Below are 27974 nucleotides of genomic sequence, written 5' to 3' on the forward strand. Positions count from 1 at the left end.
GACAAAGCTGTACAATTTGGAGCTGATAGAAATTGCTTTTTCAACCTAGAAGAATGGCATTCATAGTATAAATAACATTCTTATCAAGTGTGTCACCATTGTGGTTTTAGTTCATTTTTTTGTCTTTTCTTCAGTTTCATCCTTGCATCCTTTGAAGGTCTCCAGAGTAAGGTTATTTTTTTAAATTATTTTAATCTGCATTTTGACGTGCATTAACATAACAAACAATACAATACAAAAGCCTTTCGCCAAGTTCTTTATTATACATTTCATAATTACAAAGGAACACATATTACATCTCCACAATAGTTTCTTGGCCGTAGTCTAAGCAACTAGCTCACAAACTTTCTCAGTTTCACCAGGAATGCTGGAAATTAAGATGAACACTAGTTTAAACAAATTCATTAATGAAAATGCTGCCGACATGATCTAACTAACCTGTGTGGCTCAACTGTTGTGGGTGAGGTCTGGCAATGTATGGGATACTCCCGAAGGCTGGATGTTCTTCTGGAACTTAAAACAGTCAAATTTCAATTCATGAATTTCATAAGACACAAACATAGTAAAGTCACCTTGTTCCTCTTCATCTGAAGTGGTCTCCTCTTCTATCTGGGCTTCATTGAGGCTCGGCGCTTGCTTTGAGCAATACCGCCCATCTTTCAGAATGGCGGGACCAACTAGCCAGTCCCGGATGGGAACCTCAAAAATGCGTTCGCACAGCACAGGAAGCGCCGTGCATCGAACCCCTTCCAGCAGGTCAGTCACTTGGGTTATACTGTTGGGGGTGGGTTCAAGAACACAAATAGTCAACGAAGCGTGACCTGTGTAGAAAATATTGAGTCAGATGCAAACAGTGAACTAGAATTGATTAAAAATGTCAAGGTTGATTGTGTACAAACAAATCGGAATAACAGCTGTGAAACTATCTCAACAATTATGCAAATAGGGAATGGGGTGCATTATTTTGGATAGAATTTTTAGAGAAAAAAAATATATAAATACCACTCATCCTGCCACCTATTGTTATGGCGGTTGGCTATTGGTTTGCTTGTGAAAAAGAAATAATGGAAACGACATGTTTTATGAGGAAAAGAATACACACTTAGCGAGGTAGACAGCACATACAGCTCCGGGGTGCAGATGCGGAATCACAGTGGGCAAAACAAGCTGTGGGTTTATCAGATCAAGAGCAACCTGCAATAGACAAAATCCAATAAGCAAAACACCTGCCACCCACAGTGCTGCTTTGACAACACCGCTGCAAATTCTAACCTTTACCACTTACCGCATCAAATGTCTGGCAGGCGAGAAGAGATGAAGCCGTGCAAAGGTCAGCGTTATGGAAGTGTACATTATCAGGCCATTCCTCCCCTTGTCTAGCTCTCCATGAGGCCCTCCAGCGCTGGTAGTTCAGCATAGCTCTTCGGAGGTGATCCTCCCTGATGTCAATACTCAGCACACTGCCCCTGGATCCCACTGAGGAAAATTAGTCAACATTATAGCACCCTGGGACAAACATTTTAGACCAAATACCACAAAAAAAAAGTCTTATTTTTGGAGTAACAACCGTGAGCAACTTAGTCACAATGTATTCATCAACAACAAATGAGGTTTTTATTCCTTAAAAAAATACATACATTCAGTTGTTAAAGTATTGGCAAGACATTCTAATATAATTCGGTTTGCAGTTACAATTCGCTTAAATGTAATATAATAAATGTGTATACTTAAAAGGGATACTTATTCAACAGTAAAGTTAATATTTTGTCTATAATTTTATAAGTAAATAGTTGGTTACATATAATAGTATCTTAAAAACACATTTTACCACTTGCTGTGGTCGTTCTCAAATTAAGTGTGGACAAACTTACAATTTTACAGCTGAAATGGTTAATTTTAGCATCCTTTTAATGAGTCATTAAAAATATTGCAGACTATTTTTTTTAAATGCTTAAAGACTTCTTCAAATTTTCATTAAAATTTTTGCACTAAAAAGCAATAATTGAATTGTATAGGTACTCCTCAATAAACTCAATTAGAAAATTGTAGAATATTGTTAAAATGTATTTCATTAACTCAGAAAACTAAATATTATTGATTTACCACTCACAAAGTTATATTGTTATTTTTTTTTTCATACGTGAAATTTTGATGATTATAGCTTACACTGTCCATGACAACTTTGTATTCACTATCTCAAGGTATTTGAACATTACATGAGAACCAATCAAAATGATATTAGAGAATGATGTATGGACTAGCTCTATAAAGTACATTGCGTGCTTGAAGAACATACGAAGTTGCTTGAAATTGAAATAAAACATTTTTTCTACGATAATCTAATTTGGATAGGTGGAACATATGTGATTATTTTGTATTCCAAACCGGACTGACAATCACTGATCTGTCTGTGTGTCTGTCCATCCACCTATCAAATCAATCTAACACAATTTAAACTAAGCTAACATCCGATCATATAAACGACGAATGAAGTGGGGGAATACCTGCCCGAGACAAAAACAGAGACATAGCCCCAGACCCAGAGCCCGACTCCAGCACATTGTCTCCCTCTGTAACGTCCATCATCATCAGCATAGCACTGGCATCCTGAGTGATAGAAGCAGATGGCATCAAATCTGTGAGCAGACTTAGTGCAGTTCTGCATTTTGTCTGGAAAAGATCTCCAATCGGAGTGCCAAGGCCACGTTCATCTATTGAATCGAAAGTCACCCATGCCTTTCACTTATGCAGCATGTTTCTGCTGCGACCCTTCTCCAACGGACCTGATTCAAATGATCAGTTCATTAGAAATTTCTGCAGAAACTTGATAATTATCCTGATCATTGTGACCCGTGCACGGCAAACTTTTAACGTGGAAAAATGTATGCGCACCAGAATGGGAATGTCACAAAATCAGAATGACTAGAGAAAAACTCATAATACACCATAGCGCCCTCTATTGACAAGACGCCATCTGTGCAATGTTGACCACAACGACCAGTCGCCACTGATAAAATGGAAGGAAAAAGTAACACATTGTGTTGCGCATTCGATTTGGATAGGTATTACCTTTGGGTAGGAGATCGCAGGGCCCCTCTTCATATACAGAACAAAATCTTCCAAACTAGCTCGTCGTATGAAGATGGGGACCCCTCGCTTTGTCGTCTGGAAGTGACCTGCGGGCTGCCCAGCTATATCATCATGCAGGATTATCCCCCAGCTGCTTCCAAGACGTGTTCCAGTCTGAAGCTGAAACATCTTCCTGAACTCCACATGCTCTTTCTTACGATACTCGGCAACGAGTAGCTCCCCGTATGCAAGCGTGGTCTTTCGTGGGTGAGGTGGTGACATCAATCGTGTTCCATTAAACAGGGATTTAGGTGTGTATAACTGTTTGGCCGCATCAACGCGTGTGTCTGAATTATATTCTTTAGAAGATGCTTCACATTTTGTGTCTAAACCCAAATTCTGTTCTTGTTCGGACACGGAGGCTAATGACTGAGAGGAGCCCAGTTCTTCTTGGATACGTGGTTCCTCTTCATGAAGCTGGTTCTGTTCTCTCAGCTGCATCACCTCAAAGCTCAATGCATCCTGTGGAAGTAGCGTACTTATTCTTTCGAGTGGAGACAAAGATCTTCTCCTGGACAGCAGCGATTGGCTGGCTATCGGCTTGGTGTTTTGGTGATTAGTTTTTGCGCTCTCTCCGTCACTGTTGCTACACTTCACACAGCCCGTTGAGAACTTTTTCATCTCCAATTTAATTGAAATCGACGTAACAAAAGTATAACGGTGTCTGTGGTGTCCTATGGAGATTTTGGTAATACGTACCAGTCTGGACAACAAAAGAAGTCCAGCACAAGATATTCGTACTGTCATTTCGGCAAACGGTTTCAATTTAAAATTTAAAAGGCCAATGCGAAAATTATTGTAACCAAAGATGAGTTAAATATTGTAATTTTAAAATATCTATAACGACATACCTTGATAAAATATCAAAAATAAACAATTTTGTTAGCATCAGTGCTGCGAATCACACTTATCCTGGAAGAGCAAGCCGCCATGCTTAAAACGCAAGTTGATTGCGTCACAAACGTGCGACAAGTTGTTGTAATTCCAATTAATTTCCAGCAGGTAGCGGTGTTGCAATTGAGCGAAAGCCTATCGAAATGAACAACTCCATTCAGCCACCCACCGATCCCGTCCAGTTTATACAGCTTTTGACATCTGCTATTCTGTGTGACGCAATCATCACCCCATATATGTATACTAATAAACGTTAAAATAACTTTTTTAAAGGCAAGTTAAGAATCAGAAGTTGTTTTTTGATTGCAGCCAATCGCAGCAAGGATTCCTGACGCGTCCCTGCGCATGTGCACAAGCATCCACACGTGGTTCGTGGAAACCACGCACGCAGTCTCAAGCGCTTTCAGAAATGGCGGACGGCAAAAGCAGCTATTCGCTACCGCTGCCTTGCGTTTTTTCACCAAAATCACGCCAGTACTTGGCAGTTTGTGCCCAGGATGGAAGACTTCGAATTTGGAACACTGACAGCAAAACACTTCACCAGGAATACGTGCCTTCAGCTCACTTGAGTGCCACTTGTACATGCATACATTGGGGACCATGCCGGACAGTCAAGGTACGTGAGGCTTCTATGCTGTTGCCTGCAGTTAGCTAAATGGGCTAGCGCGGCCTAAGCAAGAAAAGCTACAACGTTGTCATATAGTTACGGCGGTATACGACCAGTTTTGATGTTTGCAAATAACTTGGTCTGATGACCTTGCAGCAATATTCTAATTTCCACACGAACGTTTATCTTGCTTGTCAGACACCTTATAAAATAGCCACGTTAGCTAACTGCTAGCCTTAATAGCTACGCTAAACGCACATGTTACTCCCACATGGAGTTGTGTTAAGAAAGTGAACCATGTCTAACCTTTTAGCGTTATGCTTTAGCGAAATCGCTCAAACAAATAATTTGCCAAGACTAAAGAATTTGATCAATCATGTAGTCCAGTCCTTTCGGATAAACCATTTATTTTTTTTAGTTCATCCATTAACGCTTCAGTAGCGTTACCTGCATGCCTTCAGTGAGAGGTTGCTTCAACAGCACTTGCAACACGGTAAAAGCATTATTGTACCGCATTTGGTAAGTGAATATAGGATTATGAACAAATGTAACGGTCCGCGATTATCGACATTAGTCGTTGTATACGTGTCGTCATATGGCGTCGAATTGCTTTGCACGACTGAATACTATGGTTCGCAAAAACAAGTGTGGTTTCAGATGAGATTGTCATGTACTCAATAGGCAAGCTGAAATGCTATCATTTGCTCTTGAAATGCCAAAAAAATGCATAGTTATTATAAATATATCATGCCAATGATAGATAGCGCTTGGCCCTTACCTTGATGGCCTGGCATTTGTTCAAGACAATATTTTATTGATCCATGAACAAGTCTCATTTTTTGCGATGCAATTGTTTCACTTGCGTTCTTGTAACCTTTGCCATCTTTACTCGTTTTTGTTTTTGTTTTTTTTTTCAGGAGGGCCCTCAGAGGAAAAAGAGGAAATCAGAGGCAGGGCTGACGGAGGAAAAGGCAGACCTGTTGGCAATGGGTACCGTGGCGGGCACAGTGCTAATTTACAGTACAATAAAAGGAGCTCTGCATTGTACTCTGGTGAGTTTCAAACAAAATATTTTTAGGTGAGGCAGGGGCCCAGGCTTACCTTTTTTTTTCCCCCACCACAAGCGAAGTAACCCCACTTGTGAAATGTTAGAAGGGTATTAAAATAAAGAAAAATAAATAGTGGCAAAATAAATAATGTCCTGTGAAGTAAATGTTCTCTCATTTTCACTATATTACTTACTTGGTGCAAAAGTAGAAACATTTTCTTGGATTGTCTCAGACTTTAGGAGCTAATGGTTTTAAAGTTGGTCTAGATCCCTGTTATTTCTTACTTTGTCGTGGTTCTATCGAGGGCCGGCATGGCTCGGTGGTAGAGAATATGGTTAATGACAATGTACAGTCATGTTTATTTTTCCGCTTTTCAGACCTTTGGTACTTATGGGTCTTTGTAACTTTGTTCATGTTTTGATCACCCTTATTAGCGCCTCTACAATATAGCCTATTTGGTATAAAGAGAAACCGTGTTGTATTTTCCCTTTTTTTCAGTTATCCAGTATTTAAATTAATTGGGTGTATCACACAGTGCGTGCTTGTGAATTTTTTACCCCAAGTATCAGTCGTTTAAAGCATCCGATTTTTAGCGGGAGGAGACTTTGGCTGGTTGCACACGTACAGTCTATACATTTTTTTATGGCACAACGTGAAATTTGGGCGCAGCCCTTAGCCCTGGTTACATTAAATTACATTGGGATACTAAAGCGGGTTTTATGTAAAATTGCACAATATTACCTTCTATGTTATTCGGCAAAGCCTTGGATCCGAAGTGACAGTAACCAGACCAATGTAATTGTATTTAAGCTTTCAATATCAGTCTGAAACAAGTGTCATGTTTTTTTCTTTTTTCTTTTATTTATTTTTACCATTGTTGGGTTAATTATTATTGGTCCAATGTGCATATCTATTAGTATTGAACTCAAATGTCTGTTTTACAATGAGCCTCATATACTGTATTTGCACACACTTATTGCCTGTTAAATTTTATTTTAATTTGGTATTTTAACTTGACCTGCGTATTCTATCTCCTTTCAGGATGGAGGTCATAGTGGAGCAGTGAATTGCGTTCATTGGCACCCAGAAGACAGTTTATTATATAGTGGCTCAGACGACACAAACATTGTAGAATGGGACCTGCAGACGGGCAAGACGCGGAGGTCAGTCACGTACAGGAATGGGCAACTTAAATAATGACAGGGGCCACAATTTTATTAGTGCTACTAGGTGTGTGTATGTATGGCTGTGTGTGTGTGTGTGTGTGTGTGTGTGTGTTTGCACATGTTTGTTTTGTGTTTAGCCAATTTACATAAAAAAAAAGTTTAAAATGTACATTTTCACAAGAGATTCCTCAATGCCTGAATTTAAGATCCAGGTGTAATTCCCAACCGGGGTGCCCTGGCACACGAGTCATTTCAAGTGTGCCTCGTGAAATTATTCAGTGTTAACTATTTGGATATATATATATATATATATATATATATATATATATATATATATATATATATATATATATATATATATATGCCAAGGACAAAAAAAATCAAAAGAAAAAAAAAACTCACCCCCTTTGCAAAGAAGGGTTGCTAATACTGAGTGTAGTCAGAAGCTGAAAGGGGTTCAGGACAAGGTGCAGTCGTGCGCGCCCTCCTCCTCTACCCGTTCCTCCGTCTGATCGGGGGACCGTTCCTATGTAATTTTATTTTAAAGCTGTTTTAACAAACGTTTTTAGCTGCTAAAAAATAAACTTCAGTAGAACTCCTCTACAGTACAACAAAATCATGTTTGCAGACAGAAATTTTTCACAACAGAGGATTTATCACTATAGCATATCTGTGTCCCAGGCTTAAACATAAAAAACATGTTTCGCAATCTGACTGAAGTGGAAAAACAACCATCCAACATTGGAAAAAACGAAAGAAATTGCCAAATCTACAATAAGCATTAATTTTCATACTTACATCAGTTTCTTGTATAATGTCTTTCAATTTGCTTCATCCATCCATCATATTTATTATTTTGTCCGCCCTTCAAGTGTTAAACTTAATTTAAGCTTGACTCTTCTGCGACCTCTGCGCAGCTCAGAGCGTCAAAATGACATTATATCGGCAACCATGCCCCTCGGGGGAAAATCCACACTGGCCAGATTTTTCGCTATGCATATCTTCCGGAATTTCTTAACGGGCGGAACAACATGGCAAACTAACTTGCTGATCGAAGTTTGTCGGTACAAACACATTTGTGATTCATCCGAACAGGAATACTGTGATCTAAATACTGTAAACAACTCCTGGCAAGCACCACGTTGGGGAGAGATGAGTAGTCTGTTTGGCTAGGCTAGGCGACTAGAATTCTCTACCTCTGTTATAGAGTAGTAGTGTATGCTCTAGAGTCCATCTACTTCCACCTAGAATATAGGAGAATATCATCTGACTGCGGGGGAAAAGCCACGCTGAGTACAAAGTAATGCAAAACGCGTGCCTGATCGTCAAGCATAAACCAAGCTAGACTTTTGATGCAGGCTTGATTTTGTTGTAGCGAATTTCAGTGCAACACAAATGCAGGAAAAAAAAAAGTATTATGCAACAGGGATTTTTCGTTGCAGTAAGAAACAAGGAAAGGCTTCAATACATGGATTCTTTTTTCACGCTGGGAGATATTTTTGCACATGCAGGTTTTGTTGTAGAGGAGTTCTACTGTATTCATAACTTGTCCATAACTTGCTTAATTGCCACAGTTACCATTTTTATTAACTATTGTAAACACATCTTGTAAACCATCCATCTAGCATTCTGCCGCTTGTGTAAACCCTTGATTGCCGTTTAATCCCATTTCCAAATGTTTACTTTTTAAAATGACGAATTAATTATGGCTTACTACCCACTCACACTTTATGATGAAATATTTACTTGCATGCAAGTCAAGTAGAGTTAAAATTCTTAACTTTTTTTAAAAATCTTGCTGCATCAAGCGTTTGATTGGTGCAATTGAATTTCCCTTTCGTTGCGCCTTTTATCTGCAACTGCCAATAGCCCCTGATGAATGGAAAACAGTGCTCAAGTCTTCCTGTGTAATTTAGAGCATTTATGAAAGAAATATTTCACATAAAATGCAGAAACAGCAGCCTGACTTGCATATCAATGACACAGATTCGTAGGTGAGAAAAAAAAATAATACTAACACATTTGTTGTTTACAGCAAATGGAAGGCCGACCGTGCCGCAGTGTCCAGTTTGTGTGTGAGCCCTGATGGTAAACTGCTGCTTTCCGCTGGACAGACCATTAAGATGTGGGACTTGGATACCAAGGAAGTTTACAGGGTGAGGGTCGGCAACTTTGCATTCACATGTATTGGATTATCAGAGCCATCAAGTAAAATGATCAAAGTCAAAGTGTTTGTCACGTGCACAGTGTAGAAACAAGTTTCTCCATACAATGAGTACAAAGTTCTCTGTACTTTGACGTCCACACAAATGTCGTCAGAACCCTTATTTGAAATAGTTGTTACTGGGATGTGCCAAAAAATCGATTCATGTAAGAATCCGGATTCTCATTTACAGCTTACATATTTACTTAAAACGTCACTAAATCATTATTGAAAATAAAAAGAAATCGCAATGTCGGAAGTGCATTGTAGCCACTACGTCACCATGCAGCTATTTTGGCTGCCTTACCACTAAATAGATCAACAGTGACACGAATGGTGCTCTGTCGTGTCTTCTTCCACTTTCCCTCACACTCGCTATCCTCATTCTCTCACGCACGCACCTGAATTAGATGAACCTAGATGAAACGAGGAACAAAAATGTATTTGTCCGTAATCAATACAACACGAAACCTCAGTATGTTCATAAAATAAAACAAAACAAGATAAAATACAAAACAATGTATGCAAAGTCCACGCACACATATTACATAGATCTAAATAAATGAAAATACTGTCTACCGGGAGTGTTTAACTCATTTTAGCTAACGGGCTGCATGGAGAAAAATCTGTCCTCAAATGGGCAGGTAAAATCATTCTAAATATCCCAAAATGGTGTCAATTATATGTAGATTTTTTTGCTCATCTTGCCAGCCTGGTCCCAATCCCTCGCTTTAAATGGGGGTTCAACTTTAAATACTGTATATTGTTGGAACAAAAAAAGTAAAATTAACTTCCTGTTTGGTTCTCTGTATTCCACAATAGCTTTTTTCGCCTTTAACTGCATGGAGTGGAAATTTTCTATGCACTTTTCCATTTGTTCATAGAATACACATTTTTGTATCGATCACATAAAAGGAAATAAACCAAAGTAATATAATGAAACACAAACATCCAGGGGGAGGAAAATGCCCCTATCAAAAATTGTGGTTGTACAACTTCTTTGCAAGGAGTGCAGTCAAGTGTGAAGACTGGAACAAAATTAAATGGTGCTCTAGTGTCTCATTTTGGACACTGGGCGGCACCCATGTAATGATATACATGGCAAGACATTTGCCATGGCAGGCATTTGCGTCGCTCCATTCGCGTCGATCGCGTCGCCCGACGTGCCTTCGCGCCCAGTCACGCGAACTCCATTGACTACAATACAAAACGCTCCGCTTTTTCGCCTCCTTCGCGTTCGGTGCACGCGTACCATTAAACTAAATCATCCTCAAAACATTATTTCGGCTGCAGCCCACGCGGCCCGGTACCAGTTGATCCACGGACCGGTACCGGTCCTCGGACCGGCGGTTGGTGACCACTGACCTTGAGGGCCAGATCCGCTCCATGGGCCATATGTTTGGGACTCTATACAATAAAATACTAAACAAGATATTACAAATGTGATTGATAATTCTTCCGATATGCTCAGAGATGAACAAACTGGAACACTATCATGCTTTGCCGACTTTCTTATTTTAGCTGTTCACGTGAAAACATTTTTTGTTTTGTTTTGTTTGGTTTTTTTTTCATATCTCATTTGTCAAATTTATGGAAAATAATGTTTTTCATTTGGCCAACAGTTTTTACCACTTAATATTTTGGTACTGCTATTTCCTGTGAAATGTCAATGTATGTTGTTGTACCTTTTTGTTATTTTTGTTTCATCTTATTTTATACTTTAAAATCTATACAATTTAATGCTAGGTTCAAAGAGTAGGTCCACATGTTATTTTCGTAAAAAAATGCATGTTTCTGACAAATCAAAACTTTGTAAATGTAAAGAAATGACTGTCTCTATATATTATTCTGACTTGCAAAGCAGACTGTAGTTGGCCATTTGTTGCACATTTGTAGATAGAAGTAGAAATCTTTTTTTTGATTGAGTCAAAAATCACTTTGATCATCATCCTGATTTGATTGTTTCAATTGAATTTTCAATTGAAAATCCATTCTGAATCAAATCGCAGACCCCAAAATCAGAATTACTTTGAATCGTCAAAGATTCCCATTCCGAGAAGTTAGCTACATTTTAATTCCCTGTGTAAAAAGAATGTTACATTGTCATTATATTCTATTGTACCAATTGAAGATTACTGTTAGCTAGCAGTTGTCTGCTTCTCTCACTTGCAGAAATTCACTGGCCACTCCACAGCCGTGACGACCCTCCGCTTTGCCACCACACGACCCCCTGACAGCACCGGTCTCTATTTTCTGTCCGGTGCCACTCACGATCGGCTGCTTAGTGTCTGGTGTGTACGCACACAGTGTCATTAGGACCATGAACATTACATTATACTACTTGACACCGTGAATATGGTGCGGTACTGATTCAAGATTATGTCACTGCAGGCAAGTACGAGAAGATGGCAAGGACAAGAACTCGGTGGTGTCATTCGTACTGACAGATGAGCCTCAACATATTGACCTTGTCACATCCAAAAGCAAGGAACAGGTCAGAAAAGCTACAGAGTATATATTATGAACACACAAAATACATTTTCTGATTTGACATAAGACATTTAGAAGCAAGAATATGTTGGCAAACCCATCCATCCATCCATCCATCCATCCATCCATCCATTTTCTATAGCCGCTTATCCTCACAAGGATCGCTGGCTTGCTGGTATCTATCCCAGCTGTCTACAGGCAGTAAGCGGGGGACACCCTGAACTAGCCAATTGCAGTATGTGAACAAACAGGTGAAATTCTTGGTTCTCTTCCCTTGATAGGCGGTGAGATTAGCAGTGGTGTGTAAAGATGGACAGCTGCATCTATTTGAGCACTTTCTAAATGGGTAAGCTCTGAGTACATTCAACCCAACTACTGTATTAAGTTCACTTATGCAACATTAAAATATGTTTATATTAGTGCTGGGGGGGGGGCGGGTAAATTTAGTCACATTGTCAAACAAACAATCAGTTCTTAACGAGACATTCCAGGCTGGAAGTTCTGTTTTCACTTTAATGTGCAATTTGTTTATTTATTTTTAGTTCAGGAATGTGATCTAAGCTTGCATTTTCAATTTTATCATTGCTTTTGAAAAATCAATAAATGAGCGACTCCTAAAACGCCCACTAAATTTGAGCAAAATGACAAGGTCCTCTTCTCATGATTTTTTGGAAGGAACTGGACAAAATATGTTAAGTCAGAATCATTGCACAAACTTGGCTAATAGTGTCAAAATAGCTGGATCAGCCAACTCCAAAATTTCCAATGTAACCATCTTATTTTTTGCTTTGATACATATTGATTGTGATACCCATTTGCTGTTTTGACTCTAAATACTTTTCTAGCCAGATTTGCAACCTCTTTTTGCCTATGGTGGAAAGCGCTACTTGTTTGTAGGATAGTATTTGTCACCAGGGTGGAGATGTCCTGCATCATGCAGCTTGTTTTCTTCTGCCACTCACGGACTTGCATATGAGATATATGTAGTCTGTGCTATTGCAAAGAAAGCTAGTTCAGCTCCGGGCGTTGCCATTTGCCAAGCGGATGCATAAGAAATGACTTGCCGGTGTACATGTGACAAGAGTGATGGAGATGTATTTTTTTTTTTTCTAATTTCCAGTTGGGAGGTGTTTCGTGTCACCTGTTGACAGTAGCATGCCACTGATTGTTGAGCTTGAGGGTTAAAAGAGCCCTTTTAAAAATTAAATAAAGCAAACTCAGCTGCGATGAGCCCATAATTGTGTCATCTAATCTGAGATCCTGTTTTCAGTCCCAAAACAATAATTTGATAAGCTCTACTGTTGGTCACATATCAGCAAACTATGAAATTGTGAGTTACTCGTATCCTCCCACCCATTCTTTATATGGTTGACGGCTTGATAGCAAGAGTTCCTGACATTCTTGAAAAGGCATCCATTAATATGTCTTAATTTTAATACATGGTTGTAGAATTATAATCAATAGTCCAAAATCTCAAAAAACACTGACATAAAATTATGAAATAAATATAAATCATACGACAATTATTTACTCAATGCCTTTTGTGGTAACATCCAACAATCACAATAGAGGAACCACAAAAGGATGTTGTTTTATTTGGCATTCTGAAGAGCAGGTGCATGTCATTAATGTACAACAGGTAGCAAAACTTGACACCACATGGGACATTGGGAATCATTTCAAATACAATTCAAAATCTTAAGTTTTTGATTTAAAGTCCCTAAAGCTCTAGGACCCCAGGCAGGGTGTTAAAAACTGACCTAATTTTTGCTCATATTGTCCACTTTACTATTTTCTGAGTCTATTTTCTTCCTATTTCCTAACCCTAACCCTGTTCATTCAAAATATTTATTATTATTATTATTATTAGCAGTAGTAGTAGTAGTCCTTACAGAAAAATTTCTTGAGAATAACTAGGTGTAAGTGTAATATGATTTTTCTTTTTTCAATGGCCGTTATTTCGGAGTCAGCGGGTATGTTTAAAGAAAAGGTTCAACACAAACAAAAAATTGCATAAATTCTTGTAGGATGTTATCATTTCTCATGATTTTAACATACATTATGAATTTGTAACACATAGGTTGTGAACAAGATGAATGAAGGTGTTGTTCTTGCAGGCCCTGCAAGAAGCCACTATCACCTTCATGCACGGTGCAGATGTCTGACACGCAAGATTCCCCAATGCCGATTCCCCTTCTTGCAGCTGCCCTAAGTGATGAGTCACGGACTGTGATGCTGGCATATGGCAACTATCTACAGCCTGTAATGGAGAGAGTGGTGAGCGCTCAGGCAGTTACTTCATCACATCATCAACAGTTTTATTGCTGAAAAAGATTAATGTAGTAATATTATTTTTTGGCTTAGCTGTCCAATCCTAGTTGACTGTCCTGTTTGTAATTTGATCCTTTTTATGTATTCCATTAGGTAATGAACATCTAATTTCATTTTTGATTTAGTTTTTTGCACACAAAGATTATTGACTCTTTTGGAAATGTCCCTAAAGTAGTGTCAAATTTATAGATCTAACGTCTTAATCATATCACAACCTGTTTTGCTTTTTGTTATTTGTTCACAGGATATCAACACAGCTGATAGGCATGTTTGTTTGACACGGAATATTCAGACCTCATTATCCCTCTCCATCGCATCCACAGTTTCCAAGGTAGCCATCATGGTTATGTCCCTGTAGTTCAATATGGTGTTCAATATGTTGTCAGATGTATGACGAACTAGTGTTGTGAAGGTTTGTTTTCTAAATAAACTAGTTTAAGGGTCAGCTCACAATCTTGAAAATGAACTAGTTCAATTCATAGTTCATAATTTAACTTGTTTTTACTTTTTTCAGTGCTCTAAATGAGCAATGTTGATGCAATGGCCGTGCATTGAACTCCAGGTACAACGCTAATAAGTACATAATCATGGTCTCTTCCTTCGTGTGCATTGTTCACACATTTTCCCTGTAGTTGCTGACCTTATTTATACATCCTATTTCTGAAAACAGTAGTAACACAATACATTGGCCCTTAAAAGGAATTATTTAAATCAGTCAAACTCATTTTAGCTCTGGGGCTGCATGGAAAAAAATCTATTCTCAAGTGTCTTGACAGTTAAAATCATGCTATATAGCTTTAAAACAGGTTCGATTAAATGTAGATTTTAGCCATGCGCACCGGCCTGGCCCAAATTACTTGTAATAGCAGGGGTCAACTGTAAATATGTGTTAAAGTACAAAAATATAGAACCCGTAAAAAGATGGACTAAAAATAAATACATAGATATAATAAAAGAGAAATGTGCATTGGGAAAATTCCCCAATCAAGTTATGTGATGCACAAAGTCTTTAGCACATCGTTAGCATGTTAGCAAGAGGGCTGAGCAACATCACACAGAAAGCCTTTTGCATGACAGCAAACTAAACTTTAGTAAACTTACATCCTCAAAAAAATCCAAAAATAAATTTTATTGATCCTGTGAATTTGAAATGATGTTTAGGTCACTGGAAATGTAAAATAAAAGCATACAAATAAAACGATCTCAAAAGGTCTTTGCACTCACCACCAACGCACCAGTGCCATCTCAAATCAAGCAAATGAACTGCCTTCATATTGTCAACTATTACATTTAATACTATTAAGGGTTTAGGGAGGGTTTTTTGTTTTAATGTATTTGATACAGTATTTTCATTTTTCAAATGTATTAATGTTATTTATTTTAAGGGCTTAAGGGTGGCTTGAAATGGATTAGGCTATTTTACATGTGAAATGCGATTATTTCAATTTTTATTCACCTCACGAAGTTACTTACAGGAATGTTTTTTTCCCCAAAGTAGAGGTACCACTGTACTTGATCATCCATATTATATTTATTTGCTATTATGGTAGTTGAATCACATAAAAATTAAATATAAAAAGGTTTTGGTTGAGAATTGGCAAAATGTGAAATGATTCAAGGGGTGTGAATACTTTTCCAAGGGACTTTAAAGTGCTTGAATAATTATTTCCGTGTGCATGTGTCAGTTGAATGAAGAGAAAAAAAAAGCTCCTTTTGTGTCATCAACAGGTGAAAACTCCAATTGTCAATGCCAAGAGCAAAGTGTTGGTTCCTGGGCTTCCTGGTCATCAAGCCCCAGTTAAAGCAGCAGAGAAAAGGAAAGACTCTGACTCCAAAGAGGTTTGTTGACTACCAAAACAGCACATTAGATTTAGCTTGGCCTCCGTCTAAAGAACAGCTTTAGCATTTGCAATTACATTGAAAAACACTCACAAAATTTATATTCACACCACCTCATTCACCCAAACTTTTTTTTTCTCCAGATTTCAATAGCAGAACGTCTTGGTGAAATTGATCTGCAGTCCACAACTTCCACCGAAAAGGGAGCTCTTAAAGGGAGGCCCTCTTTACAGACAGACAATTATGCAGTGCTGCTGGTGCAAGGCCTTGAGAGCAGTGACAGCAACATCTTAAACGTAAATATTTCTCTCTGGGTCCTAAATAATTCTGTTCATTTGGGATGGTATGGCTCAGTGGTAGATTAACATTCTGTTGCGGTATGGGGGGCGTAAACGAGGCAAGTAAGAGGCAATGTACGCATGCACTTAGATGCCAATACCGAAACAAATGTTGAAACAATAAAATGATTTGAAGTTGCAGTGCTTTTTTTTTTTTTTTTTTTTTTTTACACAGCTGAATAATAATTTGTCTAAAAGTCATGACTATCAGACACCTCAAATGGCTCCTCCTATATCCTCGTCAATTGTTCATACGTCCTTGTTACTCGTCCGCGGTAGTTATCTTCGGACCCATCCGATTTGTTTGAAAGGGCGGTCTTTGGAGATGATTTGCTGATCATCTTACTTGGGATATTTTCCCAAGCTTTTTTTTTACCCAAGTGACAAATGTTGTGAAATCAGAGTGTGGAATATTGTTCTTCGTGTTCTCCCCCCACCTGCCAACAGAGACAAGTCGAGCCTTTTTTTTTCCTTTTCATAATGCACAATTATTGACATCCCTTGATTTTGAATTGCGTACATATGCATCTATCATAGGTGCAAAGAGTCACTTATTTCTGCCACAACTTTCATCAATTCTTCTCTTTACTTCCTTCACAGAAAGTTTTTCAAACTCGCAAAGAAACAGTAATAAAGAAAACCGTTGCTCGGATACCGCTCCCTGCTGTTTTACCTTTGGTAGAAGAGGTGAGTGTTATGTCATATTCTGCAGTGACACAAGCAATAATTTTTCATTATAGATTTACGCAATCATTTTTTCTTATAGATTACCAAAAGGCTCCAAGCTCATCCTTTTATGTAAGTACAATACATGGCAATAAGTTGGTTATATTAGGTGCATTGTGTTATTGGGACTTTTGCTGTAGGGGTATTAGTGTGTTGGTTTTTGAAAAATGCGTCATTGTCTAAAAGACACAATGTCAAATCCAAACAAGAACCTGTCCAAGCTTATTGAACTTAAGGTCAGTTTTCACTGGTTTACAAGACACTTACATAGTATACGTAATTCAATTTGATTGACCCTGTGTCTTATGCTGCGTTCACACCGAACGCGATGGAGGCGTAAAAGCGGACAGTTTCGTATTGTAGTCAATGGAGTTAGCGTGTCGGGTGATTTTTGTCGCGTGCCGCGTCGTGACACCCAATCAACTTTGGGAAGGTTCAACGACGCACACGGGGCAGGAATGAACCATGGCGGCTGTTTTGCGGTCACTGGGAGCTATCCAGCACGGCCAGCTGAGCTTTCAATATCAAAACGGAGTCAAGCAAGCGCACTCACCTGGCTTGTAGAACGGCAGAAGGGAGAACGCGGGACAACTGGTATGTGCAGCGTTTGCTTCCTTTTTTAAAGCTGTTGAACCAAAGTTACTGTGCCAAGATAACGATAGTGCGGCATTGACAACTCAGTATTTAGCACGGTATCGGCCACTTGAATCCGACGTTGAAACTTTTGTTGTTGTTGTTTGTTTTGTTTTTTGTTTTTTCTTTGTCAGATGAGTATTACAGCAAAGCTGGACACGCAGTACAAAAAAGAATAAAGGTGCTGTCGGATAAAATATTGGCTCTGGTTCATCACAGAAAGTGAAAGTTCTTTCTGGATCCACTGTAAAGTGCAAAGCAAGCTCACTCCACTCCCTTCCCCTCGCGCGACAAAAAGTGACTTCACAAAAGTGATCATCTTGACCCCGCGACAAAACGCCTCGCGGAGAGCGTAAACGACGTGCTTTGTTGCCTTCGGTGTTCACGTAGCATTAAGGTTGTAAGCGTCTTTTCCATTTTCATTTGTGTCTGACCAAGTAGCTCCAACAGTCTATCCCTTGGACAGTATATCCTATGCAAGAGCTATACCAGAAACTGTAGTTTGTCTTATAAAAATGTTGGAAAAAGGCGTGATCTCATATTCCCCACCGACTCGTGGCTCATTGACATTCAGTTGTGGAGTGACAAGTCCCCCATGGCTCTGAGCAGGAATAGAACTGTAATAAGAGAATTCATTTTAACCATTTTCCCCTCCTCCTTTTATCAGGGCATTTCTGATGGTCCGGTGGCTCAAAGCAGTGCTAATGCACCACACATCATACCTGTCTTCGGTAAGTTAGCTGTTGTTCATTTGGATCTGGACAGTCATCTTAAACTGTCAGTGTTAAACATACGCAAGGAGGTTTAAACCAGCCAGCCAGATTATTTTGTGAAACATTAAAAACATCTTTTTTAAAAATAGAAACCAACCCAGTGTAATACAAGCGCTGTGTTAAAAGGCTTCAGAGAGTTGTGGTTCTGTCGAGATTGCTTCTTTTATTGAAGAAGAGACCAAGCTGTTATTGCACCGGATAACAATTGACTGACTCTCTCAGTCCTCCTTCACGGTCTTCTTTGTGACCGGACAATAACGAACATTACAATACACTAACATTTTTAACTTTTACTTCTTTTAAGTGACCGGTTGCCACGCTTTAGCGAAATAGCTTGCTGATTGTTTCAGTGACAGAACGTGGAACGCTTTACTCGCATTTGCGTTAGCATTAACATGTAGTTTTGTCGTGCAACTATGCAACATTGGTAAAATCCTTCAATCGCCCCAAGGGGATTCCAAATAGGTGGGAGGTCGCCAGCTGGGCTCTTACCTGTCATTTGGCTTTGGTCCGTGTGTTATAAGTATTTTTATAAGCATTTTGAATGTGAAAAGTGGAATAAATATGTTCTGTATGTATTTTTAATATTTTGTTCAATCGTATGGACAGTTCCGCCTGTTTTCCATTTCTATCACAAACCTGAGTAATTCTTTGGTGTATTCAACAGCTGCCCGACCTGGTTTCCCAGTTGGGAGTGCTTTATCACATGATCGAGAGCAGAGTGAAGATGTTCCACAAACTGACCAAGTTACATGGAAAGCTATACCTCCTTGTGACACAGGTCAGTTTAAACAAATATATCCAAAGAATCGCATCTTGACAGTTCTTGGGATACACGCATCTACCGGGGAGCTTTGTGTACTCCAAATCTGTTTTTGATCTAGAGGCATTTGTATTTATTGCTAATGGTTTTGGTGTACAATGTATCAAACCTCTGCATGCCATCGCTGCCATTTGGTTAATAATGGATAAAAATGCATATAATGTGGCAATAGACTAATAGAATCAATTTGTGGCAAACACATTTTTAGGCTATTTGACCATGCAAGGTATCTGCTGATTAACAGTTGTTTGGGCATGGGTACATGTCACCATTGCGTACCCCTATAACCAAGTGAATATGGTTCCTCAATAAGCTTGGAATTTTTTTATGGCTTAATGACATTATTATTTTTCACCACTAGGTGGCGACCAATACTAGCAGCAACAAGATATCTGATGTTGACCACACAGCCAAGCTAGTGTATGAAGATGGTAAGTGTACTTAATTTGTGTGTTTGTTTTTTGTTTTTTTTTTTGTCTCAACTTTTCCTATGCCTAATACAATATGTTTTAAGTAATTGCAGTAGTATTTTTTTGTTTTGTTAATTTCTTCTAATCCTCCTGGTTTAAACAGCAAAGTGGATGATTGGGTGAGCTGTAGCCTGGTGTTAAAAGTATCACTAAACTGTAACAGTAAATGCCTTTGCTTATATAGGTTTATGGCGGTAATGTTCCTACATCCTTCCTTTGTGTGTGCACTGCACGCTAACGTTAGTCCTGTTGCCTGGCAACATGACCAGTAGCATTCTTGTTGTTTGAGCAGAAGGCAGCCGTGCTTATTTTTTTTCTTTCTCCCTTCCCCTTCTAACTACTGTACAAGGTAAATGCAACGAAAGACCAAAAGGATTCTTTGGATGCTCAGACTTCTTAATGAGAAAATGAGTTTTCACAGTGTGTTTTTTTTTTTTTAACCCTGCAGGAAAAAAGTTGTGGACTCTCAAGGGTCATGACTTTGACAACCTTCAAAAAATCGGTGGTCCCTACTGCACTGAATATTCGTTTCATTTAGTGTAAACTAAGCTGCACTTTCCAACTCCCTTGAAGCTAATTGTCGAATTCATCACTGCAGCCTCTCGGACACAGGTGTTTCTTGTGAATAGAGATCTTTGACCATTACTAAAATGTTTTCTCCGCCTCCTTTTCCCTTGAATAGAAGAATCTTCAGATGATGATGAGGCCTCTGGAGTTGAAGGTTTTCAGGACGATGACTCAGATGTAAGTTTTTCAAAGACTCTGTTGTCAAAGTGAATGTTTACAATGGTTTTTAACCTGGGTTTGAGCCAAACCACTTACACTGTGCGTGCACGCCATGTGCATTTTTTAAAAGTTTTACCACACGACATTTAGCAGTGTGAACTTTGTACTTTTCTAATTATGAAATGATTTATGAATGTGTGATTTATGAACGTGCATAAGAAATTAACAAGTTCAAAAACCACGTTTCGAATTAGCACTGCAGTCTGAGGAACACACACACATATATATATATATATATATATATATATATATATATATATATACACACACACACATATACACACACACACACACACACACACATATATATATATATATATATGTATATATATAGACACACACACACACACTTTTTTTTTTTCCTGCTCCTGCTGTGTAGTTTTGTTTGTGGTTAAATAGCGTTTCTTGCATAAGGACATGACTCTTACACGCTGCTTCTTATTCTTCATTAGAACTGGGAGGAGGAGGAGTTGATGGAGGATGACAAAAAAGATCAACTTGACCAGGATGAAGACGAGGCCGACACCAGGACAGATTCGAAAGCGAACGGGGAAGAAAACATGGAGCACGATAATGAGAGTGAAGAAGAATGACAAGTCAAACACAAAATGGACCTGAAAGAATTATGTGTATCTTTATTTTAGTTTCATGCTTTTGATTTTATTATGGAAAACAAAGTGTTGTTTTACAAACTTGAGGGATGAGAATTAGAGCAGTTTGACGTGCATCTTATGTTAAAGCGCCAATGGCCTTGTGTCTTTTACAGTCCGAAGACTGCCATCCCGAGGGGGACAAAACGTTATGCAGCATTAAATTAATGCTGTCCAACTTTGTCAGTTTTGGTCTGCATCCCACTTCTTTGTTGCCAGATGGAGTTGTAAATGACGCATAAAAGAATTTGGACTTGTTTCCAGGTTAGTCAGCATTTAAGATGATTTGTCACCTTGCAATCAATATTACAGCATATTGTTCTGCTGTGCAGTAGACAAGTTGGCACGGTTGTGCCTGGTTCTCGGAGCTGGGATTTAGGCTTTTTATGTACAGAGTACGGTTTGATCCAAAGGTGGACTTGTTCGGTAAGACCATACAGTATGTCCCTACGCAACAATGTAAATCTGTATGTACAGTGAAGTGTTTGTATGACCTCTTCCCTCTAACTATCCTGCGGGGGTCCTTGAGATTAAAGGAACTCCTGTAAGTCAAGTCTCCTGAAGGCCTTTCTTTATTTCTAGCAGCAATATGGGTTTTTTTCTATTTTTTTTTTTTGTTACATGTTAGTGCAGAACATGACCTCATGTCTATCTTAAAACCAAACCTGGCAGCAAATGATAGAAAATATTCAAGTTTGAATAAATGTCTTTTTAACATGCCATACTGTTTATAATGATGTAAATTTAAATTCCTCATTAAATATAAAATCCAAAATGAGAAAAATGATGCAATCATTTGTATAAGCTTTATTTTATTATAAAGGTGTACTTCATATGTATTTGTATAAATTGCAATGCAACAAATGTTCCCCATCGCCACTCAAAAGCCTGCCATAGATTTTCATCCATGTATTCAAATTAAAATTTTAGATTAGGCCAGAGTTGACTAATTTAAAAGTCCTTACAGCAAAATAGATTTGGAAATGATTATTTCTCCCAACCCTCTCCTCTGACAGCCATTGAAAATAAAGGCTGACTAAGGTCCTCTGGGGCCCACATCCACAAGAACCTGAGGCAACTACTATTTAACTGCGTGAGGAAATGCATGTGTGTGTGTGTGTGAAGGAGCAAACAATTCTCCAAGTGAGCCAGCCCCTCAACTGCTACTTGTCAGTCATCGGAACATTAGAATTCAGAGGTGTGCATGCCCTCAGCACTGACTGAATGTCCGGATGGACTAAGCAGTAACGGAAGTGGGTTTCAGTCTGACGCCATACTCGCCACTAACCGGGTCAAGTCCCGACAGACGCATCGGTCCGTCACCGACAAACTCCCGATTTGCAGACGGAAAACGGGGTTGCATGTCGGGATAAATGTACTGGGGAGATGTCATTACATCTTTGATAAATGCACAAGTTTATGTTAATGTTTCGAACATTTACCACAATACAATCTACTTTCAAAATCAATTTCGTAGCGCGAATCATAAGTAGAGCTGCTTTTTACCTGTAAATAACCTAATGTACTTGGACTTTCACTTATAGCGCTTTTATACCCTAGGTACTCAAAGTGCTTTACACTAACTAGTCATTTACCGAGTGATGACGCAGCATCAGGAGCAACTGGGGGTTCAGTGTCTTGTTCAAGGACACTTAGACATGGTCTTGATGGTCAGAGGATCGAACCCACGGCATTTCGGCTGGGAGACGACCACTCTACCTCAGAGCCATGTCGCCCCTAATCCGTTCAACGCCCCCCAAAATGCTCCTTTTAAATGAATATTATTCAATTACAGTATGTAAATACATCAAATACTGTAACAATGACAAATAATGGTACTTTTCTATGCATAATAATACATAAATATATCATGTAAAGAATCGTCAATAAAACGCTCCTAAAACCCTTAAATTAATCATAGCAGTATGTTCAAGTTTGCCTTGAGATGGTGCTGGTGTGTTGGTGATGTGTTGTCCAGAGCAAGAGAGACCTTTTTTGGTTGTTCAATTTGTACGGTTTTATTTTACATTTCCAATGATCCAGGAATCATTACATTACATGTATTTTTTTTTTCAGCACTTAAACGTGGTATGTTACATATGTATTTTATGTAACTACAATTATAGCTGTAACTAATGTCAATTTTATTTTTGTTATTTCTTCGGTGTAAATTGTTGGTGGAAAGTGTGGATGAAACAAGTAAAGGTGAAAAATTGAAGACCACAGTAAACACCAGTGCAAAAAAACTAGTGTCTCGTATGAGGACAAACCGGCATATAAACTAATTATAAATATGCATCACAAACTTAACAAATACGGTAGACATCACGGGTTGTGATAACATTTTCCAGTCAAGTCATGTTGCTGTGGGCGCTGGTGTCTTTTGTCTCATTTGCCAACTATGTCGCCTTCCGTATCTTGAATTTTCTCTCGTTGCTAGAGACAAAAATTTTCCTCCGGGGCATTTCGTAAGCTGAATTTTTCGTAACAAGAGGTGTTTGTATGTAGAGGCACCACTGTAATTGAAAGGGCGTATGGAGATGATGGACTAAAATTTCAGTTTGACAACGCATCTTGCCATAATGCAAAAACTGAAAACATCCCCTGAAGAAAGTCACATAGGGTCAAATGCCATGGGCTGCAAATAGTCCAGAACTGAATCCATATGAAAATCTGGTGTAGGTGGAGAATATGGTCCATGACATGCAATCGGAAAAAGTTGGAACCAGACTGATGAAGATTGAAGATTGTTTATCACTCATTAAGTCCATGCCTCTGAGACTGAGCAATAATAAAAAAACAAAGGTGGTCCCACAAAGAAATAGTGCTGTATTAAGTGTTATTTTGTTGTTTTTTTTTTCACGATTCCATATTATTTCCTCAGAATCGAGCGATTCCATAATTTTTCTTCCAGTTGGTCTAAAAAGTGTGTCGCGGAGGGCCATATTTTTTCCCTGATTTCTTTTATGATTTTCCAAAGCAAAAAGTTGGCATTTTAAATGAGTTTGTGTCATGTCTGTGGTCTTTTTTGTTTGTTTTGAGTCTGGTGATGGCATAATTTTTGCATCGGAATCATCATAAACACGGACGTTCTGGGCTCGAAATACAGGCCGGGATTTGATAAAACTCTTAGGGCTCAATTCAGTCACGGCCCATGGAGCCATCATTTTCTCAGCCCTGCTTCCTTGTGAGTGATACAATGAGTGAGAGAACAAGCAATAATGGGGTAGACGGAGCATGGGTTCTTGCTCCCCCGGTGGCTGTCCTCATCTATGACAAAATGCTTTCGCCAGATAAGGAAATGCTTTGCCCTTCTCACAAATCCCAGGAAAGACAAACTTAATCTGACTCAAAAATATTCCGCTTGCATCCTAATGTATATTTGCAGAAGCACTGTTTTGCATCTTGGTGTAAATCACTCATCTGTTGTGAGATCTACTTTGTCCTTCAGTATGCCCTTAGAGCTGCCTTAGGCTCATCAATAGAGTCCCCCCGGGGGACTTGGACTTCAAAGTTCAAACACTTCCTTTGACCATAAGAGCCTTGGAAAATGCTATGGTTATTTTTTTAGAGATTGTGATCTGTTTCTTCTGACTGGTGTCATAGAAGTCGTCATTCAAACAACTTGTGCACAGCAACCGTGACCCAGGCCTGACGATTGTCACCATTTCACCTTGAGCGAGTCAAGTTTGCCTTTATGACAAAACAGTCTCAAGGAGCTTGACAAGCCCTCTGTTGACAAATTTTGACACCCTGTTTTTTCTTTTTCTTAGATTACTAGTAATGCCACTCAGAATGTGTGAGGTCATGGCTACAGTATCTGATGGCCTTCCCAATGTGTGCAAATAATGTAAAAGGTGAAAGGGATGAATCAAGAGTTTTCTCTGTTGTATTATTTCACAAATAGAAATGTCAATTATTTAAAAGGTAGTTTGTCTGTTGAACTTGAGCAATGAAAATTTAGACCCTTTAGACTTGTATTTTTGATTCGCTCAGACTGGCAGGGCGTATGTCAAATTAATCGTCTCGTCAATAATAGAAATGGTTCTCAGGAACTGGGAAAAATGGATTTTGCAAACTGTGGGTAGCAAAGAAGAAAGGATTTGCACTTGTAACATTGTTAATATCATCTAGTCCGTGTTCTCTATCTCACAAATGTAGGGTCTATATAATGGCTGTACTTAAAAAAAACAAAACAAAAAAAAACATATATATATATATATATATATATATATACTGTATATGTGCAAACGAAGTCAGTGATGTTGTTTTCCTTGTAGTTTGACCAAAAGGAGAGAGGTTCCAGTTGGCAGACCTATATCTGAGTGTCACAATAACCGCAAAGCAACAATAGCGGCAATAAAAGAGCCCCGAATAGGAGATTATGTGATCGAGGGATTTGAGAAGGAAAAAGTAATGGTCTCAGTACAGTACCCTTAACGCCAATAATGAAAAAAAAGAATGAATAAGGAAGCAAGTCAGGCTGCTTGAGTTGGTGCAATACCAAAGGGAAAGGGACACTGCCCTTTGTCCATATTTCACTCTAAATAGTGTAAATGTAGTGATCCGGATTGTGTCTCTTCTTCCACACTCAGACTCTCATTACTGGGCTGACTCTGAAACTCTTTAAAATGAGATCCTAAAAGTTTAGGCAATATCAGTTACTCACAATGATATGCAGCACTTTATATCACCAAACCGCATGGTTTATTGCAAACTATGATTCACTGTATGTACAGCTCTTTTTTTTATTAGTTTGCCATTTACTTGCATAATTATGAACACACTAAAACATCGTTTGTGTATTTTTTTTATCGTACTGTTCAATAAAACGGCTTTTTATGATGCAACAACACTGTGCATTTTTAGTATCCCATATAGTCTGAATGCTGAGAATTGTCACACACAGGGGTGCTCGGTATCATATTTACTTTCAGCATGTATTATTGATCTCTGTACCCACCAACAAATACAGTAGATGGATGCATGAATGTTCAGCTTGTACGTGCAGGTTTACCTCTGTGTCTCCTCAGTCGGCACGTGGGAAACATATCGAACTTGCATGATGGCTGTGACCTGTCTTTTCATTCTTTTGTACAAAATGGCAGCAATCAATAAATATAATAGTACAGTATATCCTCCTGAGGCCCCCTCCTATTCATATGAATCCATTGTATATATCTTTTGGCTTATTTAAGCAATCCCTACTAAGTCCAAGATGTAATGTCTCACGAGATAGGATTTTTGCAAAATTTGTTTCATAAAATAATACTTGACGCCACTTTTCCAATTTACAAAATGGGTGCTTTACACCAGTGCTTCTCAAATAGTGGGGCGGGGCCCCCGGTGGGGACGCGAGGCAAAGGCGGGGGGGTCTGGGCGCAAGTTTGTTTTTGTCGTGCATGCAATAATATAAGATTTTCATTATATTGGTTTTTGGTTGGGTTGTTTTTTTTTTGTTTGTTTTTTTTTCATTTCAGGCACTTTGATGCACTAGGTACTTTTTTTTCTGTTTTAGACTAAGCTGTAACCCATACAAACATAGCAAAATATAATTGACAGTTGTAGAAAGTTGATTTATATTGCTTTTTTCTTTTGTTAAAAAGTATACAGGTTTAGGGGTATACTTATGCAATTTTTATAGAGAATAATGTTATTTATAGTCAGTGTATCGAGTGAGGGGTTCGCGAAAAGTTTTCTCTTTCCTTGGGGGGGCTCTGCAAAATAATTGAGAAGCCCTGCTTTACACTGAGCAGAACTGCAACAAAATCTGTTATCTAACATGCAGTATTATAAATATAATTACTATAATTCTAAACATACTCTAGGAGAGCCAGGCTCATTTTTCAGCTGCAGCTGAGGTCATTCCAATACTGAATAGTTTAACAATATGCAAACAGCTCCCGTTAGCTGCGGTCCATGAGTAATTTTTCTGTTAAAAAACTGTTTTTTTCTTTATCTGATTATTTTACAACTCTTTTCTTTGACTGCAAACCCAAAATATTGACATGGGTGATTGAAAATAATTGGAGCATCCTGTATTTTTTCAGTAGGGCTGTTAATTAAATATGTGTGTTTCTTGAAAAACAGATATAATTACAGGAGACCAAATAATACATTTCCACTTAATTATGAATGACCAACATGCATAATTTTTTTAATAAGCAACGTTGCTTTAGTTAAATAAAAACAAACTATCCCCCCAAAATTGTCATCAAAACGATGACATCAGAACCACACAACATACACTTGAATCACTGCTGTTGAAAAGTAATGGGGCTGCTCATGCCAGTTAATATAGAGCACTTGAGTGTTACTATAGATTGGCTAATTTATTATTGATATCTGATGTATTTTCACAAAACCAGGATTATGTCTCTGAAATTGTAACTAATGAGAAAGATACATGCAGATTATATATTACATATACTTAATTCCCTGTAGAACACAGGTGTCAAACTCAAAGCCCTGGGGCCAGGTGCGGCCCACCACATTTTTCCGTGTGGCCCGCACAATACTAATCATGACTTCAAGTTTCTGAGTAAAATACCACCTTTAAAAATTGTCTTCAACTTCAAAAAGTTTTTGTGTATACAACAAGCATTTGATATTACCAATCCTCCTATTTGAACAGTTTTTAGTGGCCTGGGTAAACATGTGACCATTATACTTTAAAAAAAAAATGCCCAACAGAAACTATTACTACAATGTGGCCACAGTAGAAATGAGTTTATCGCTCCTACTCCTTATATAATACATGGCGGTAGCTCAGAAATTGCATTCGATTTAATGTTGCCAAGTTAAAATCTCAAATTTTGAAAAAAAAAAAAAAAAAACATGCTTAAAGTTTTGACACATTCATCTTTCAAAAGGCCATAGGAACAACTACAATAAGAAAAAGAAATTTGAGTCAAAACCTTCAGGAAGTATTAAATGACCACCCATATCCTTGGATGAAATTGGGCAAAAATGGTCCTTTGGTGTCACTTCCAAACCAACTTTTACATCAGGCTTGCAATTAATTGAAACAAATATGATTATTTTGACATCTGCCATGTCAAATTATA

The 27974-nt window shown here is 38.4% G+C and overlaps 2 protein-coding genes across 6 annotated transcripts; one reads left to right on the plus strand and one right to left on the minus strand.

The window, feature by feature from the left end:
- Positions 1–241: 241 nt before the first annotated feature.
- trmt61b (tRNA methyltransferase 61B) lies at positions 242–4081 on the minus strand. Of its 5 annotated transcripts, none has more exons than XM_088432407.1 (7): positions 3981–4081; positions 3070–3591; positions 2505–2607; positions 1286–1476; positions 1103–1194; positions 439–775; positions 242–367 (listed from the first exon to the last, which is right to left on the minus strand). In XM_088432407.1, exons 2-6 carry the CDS (start codon positions 3568–3570, stop codon positions 448–450), a joined length of 1215 nt encoding a protein of 404 aa, XP_088288533.1. In that variant the 5' UTR covers positions 3571–3591; positions 3981–4081; the 3' UTR covers positions 242–367; positions 439–447. The 5 variants fall into 5 exon arrangements, with proteins under 5 accessions (XP_088288533.1, XP_088288531.1, XP_088288530.1 ...); XM_088432405.1 differs by having other exon boundaries at positions 439–507; positions 573–775; positions 3070–4069; XM_088432404.1 differs by having other exon boundaries at positions 439–513; positions 573–775; positions 3070–4069.
- A 322-nt stretch (positions 4082–4403) lies between these two features.
- On the plus strand, positions 4404–21460 carry wdr43 (WD repeat domain 43). The gene is made up of 18 exons (XM_088433896.1): positions 4404–4639; positions 5548–5682; positions 6721–6842; positions 8881–9001; positions 11221–11339; positions 11440–11542; positions 11820–11884; positions 13656–13815; positions 14114–14200; positions 15598–15708; positions 15852–16004; positions 16647–16733; positions 16813–16844; positions 18073–18136; positions 18846–18959; positions 19363–19432; positions 20154–20215; positions 20710–21460. The coding sequence occupies exons 1-18, from the start codon at positions 4433–4435 to the stop codon at positions 20848–20850; spliced, it is 1953 nt and encodes a 650-aa protein (XP_088290022.1). The 5' UTR covers positions 4404–4432; the 3' UTR covers positions 20851–21460.
- Positions 21461–27974: the final 6514 nt, after the last annotated feature.

The sequence above is a fragment of the Hippichthys cyanospilos genome, chromosome 14 (assembly GCF_059441005.1).
Source record: "Hippichthys cyanospilos isolate Australia breed blue-spotted pipefish chromosome 14, RoL_Hcya_1.0, whole genome shotgun sequence".
NCBI lineage: Eukaryota > Metazoa > Chordata > Actinopteri > Syngnathiformes > Syngnathidae > Hippichthys > Hippichthys cyanospilos.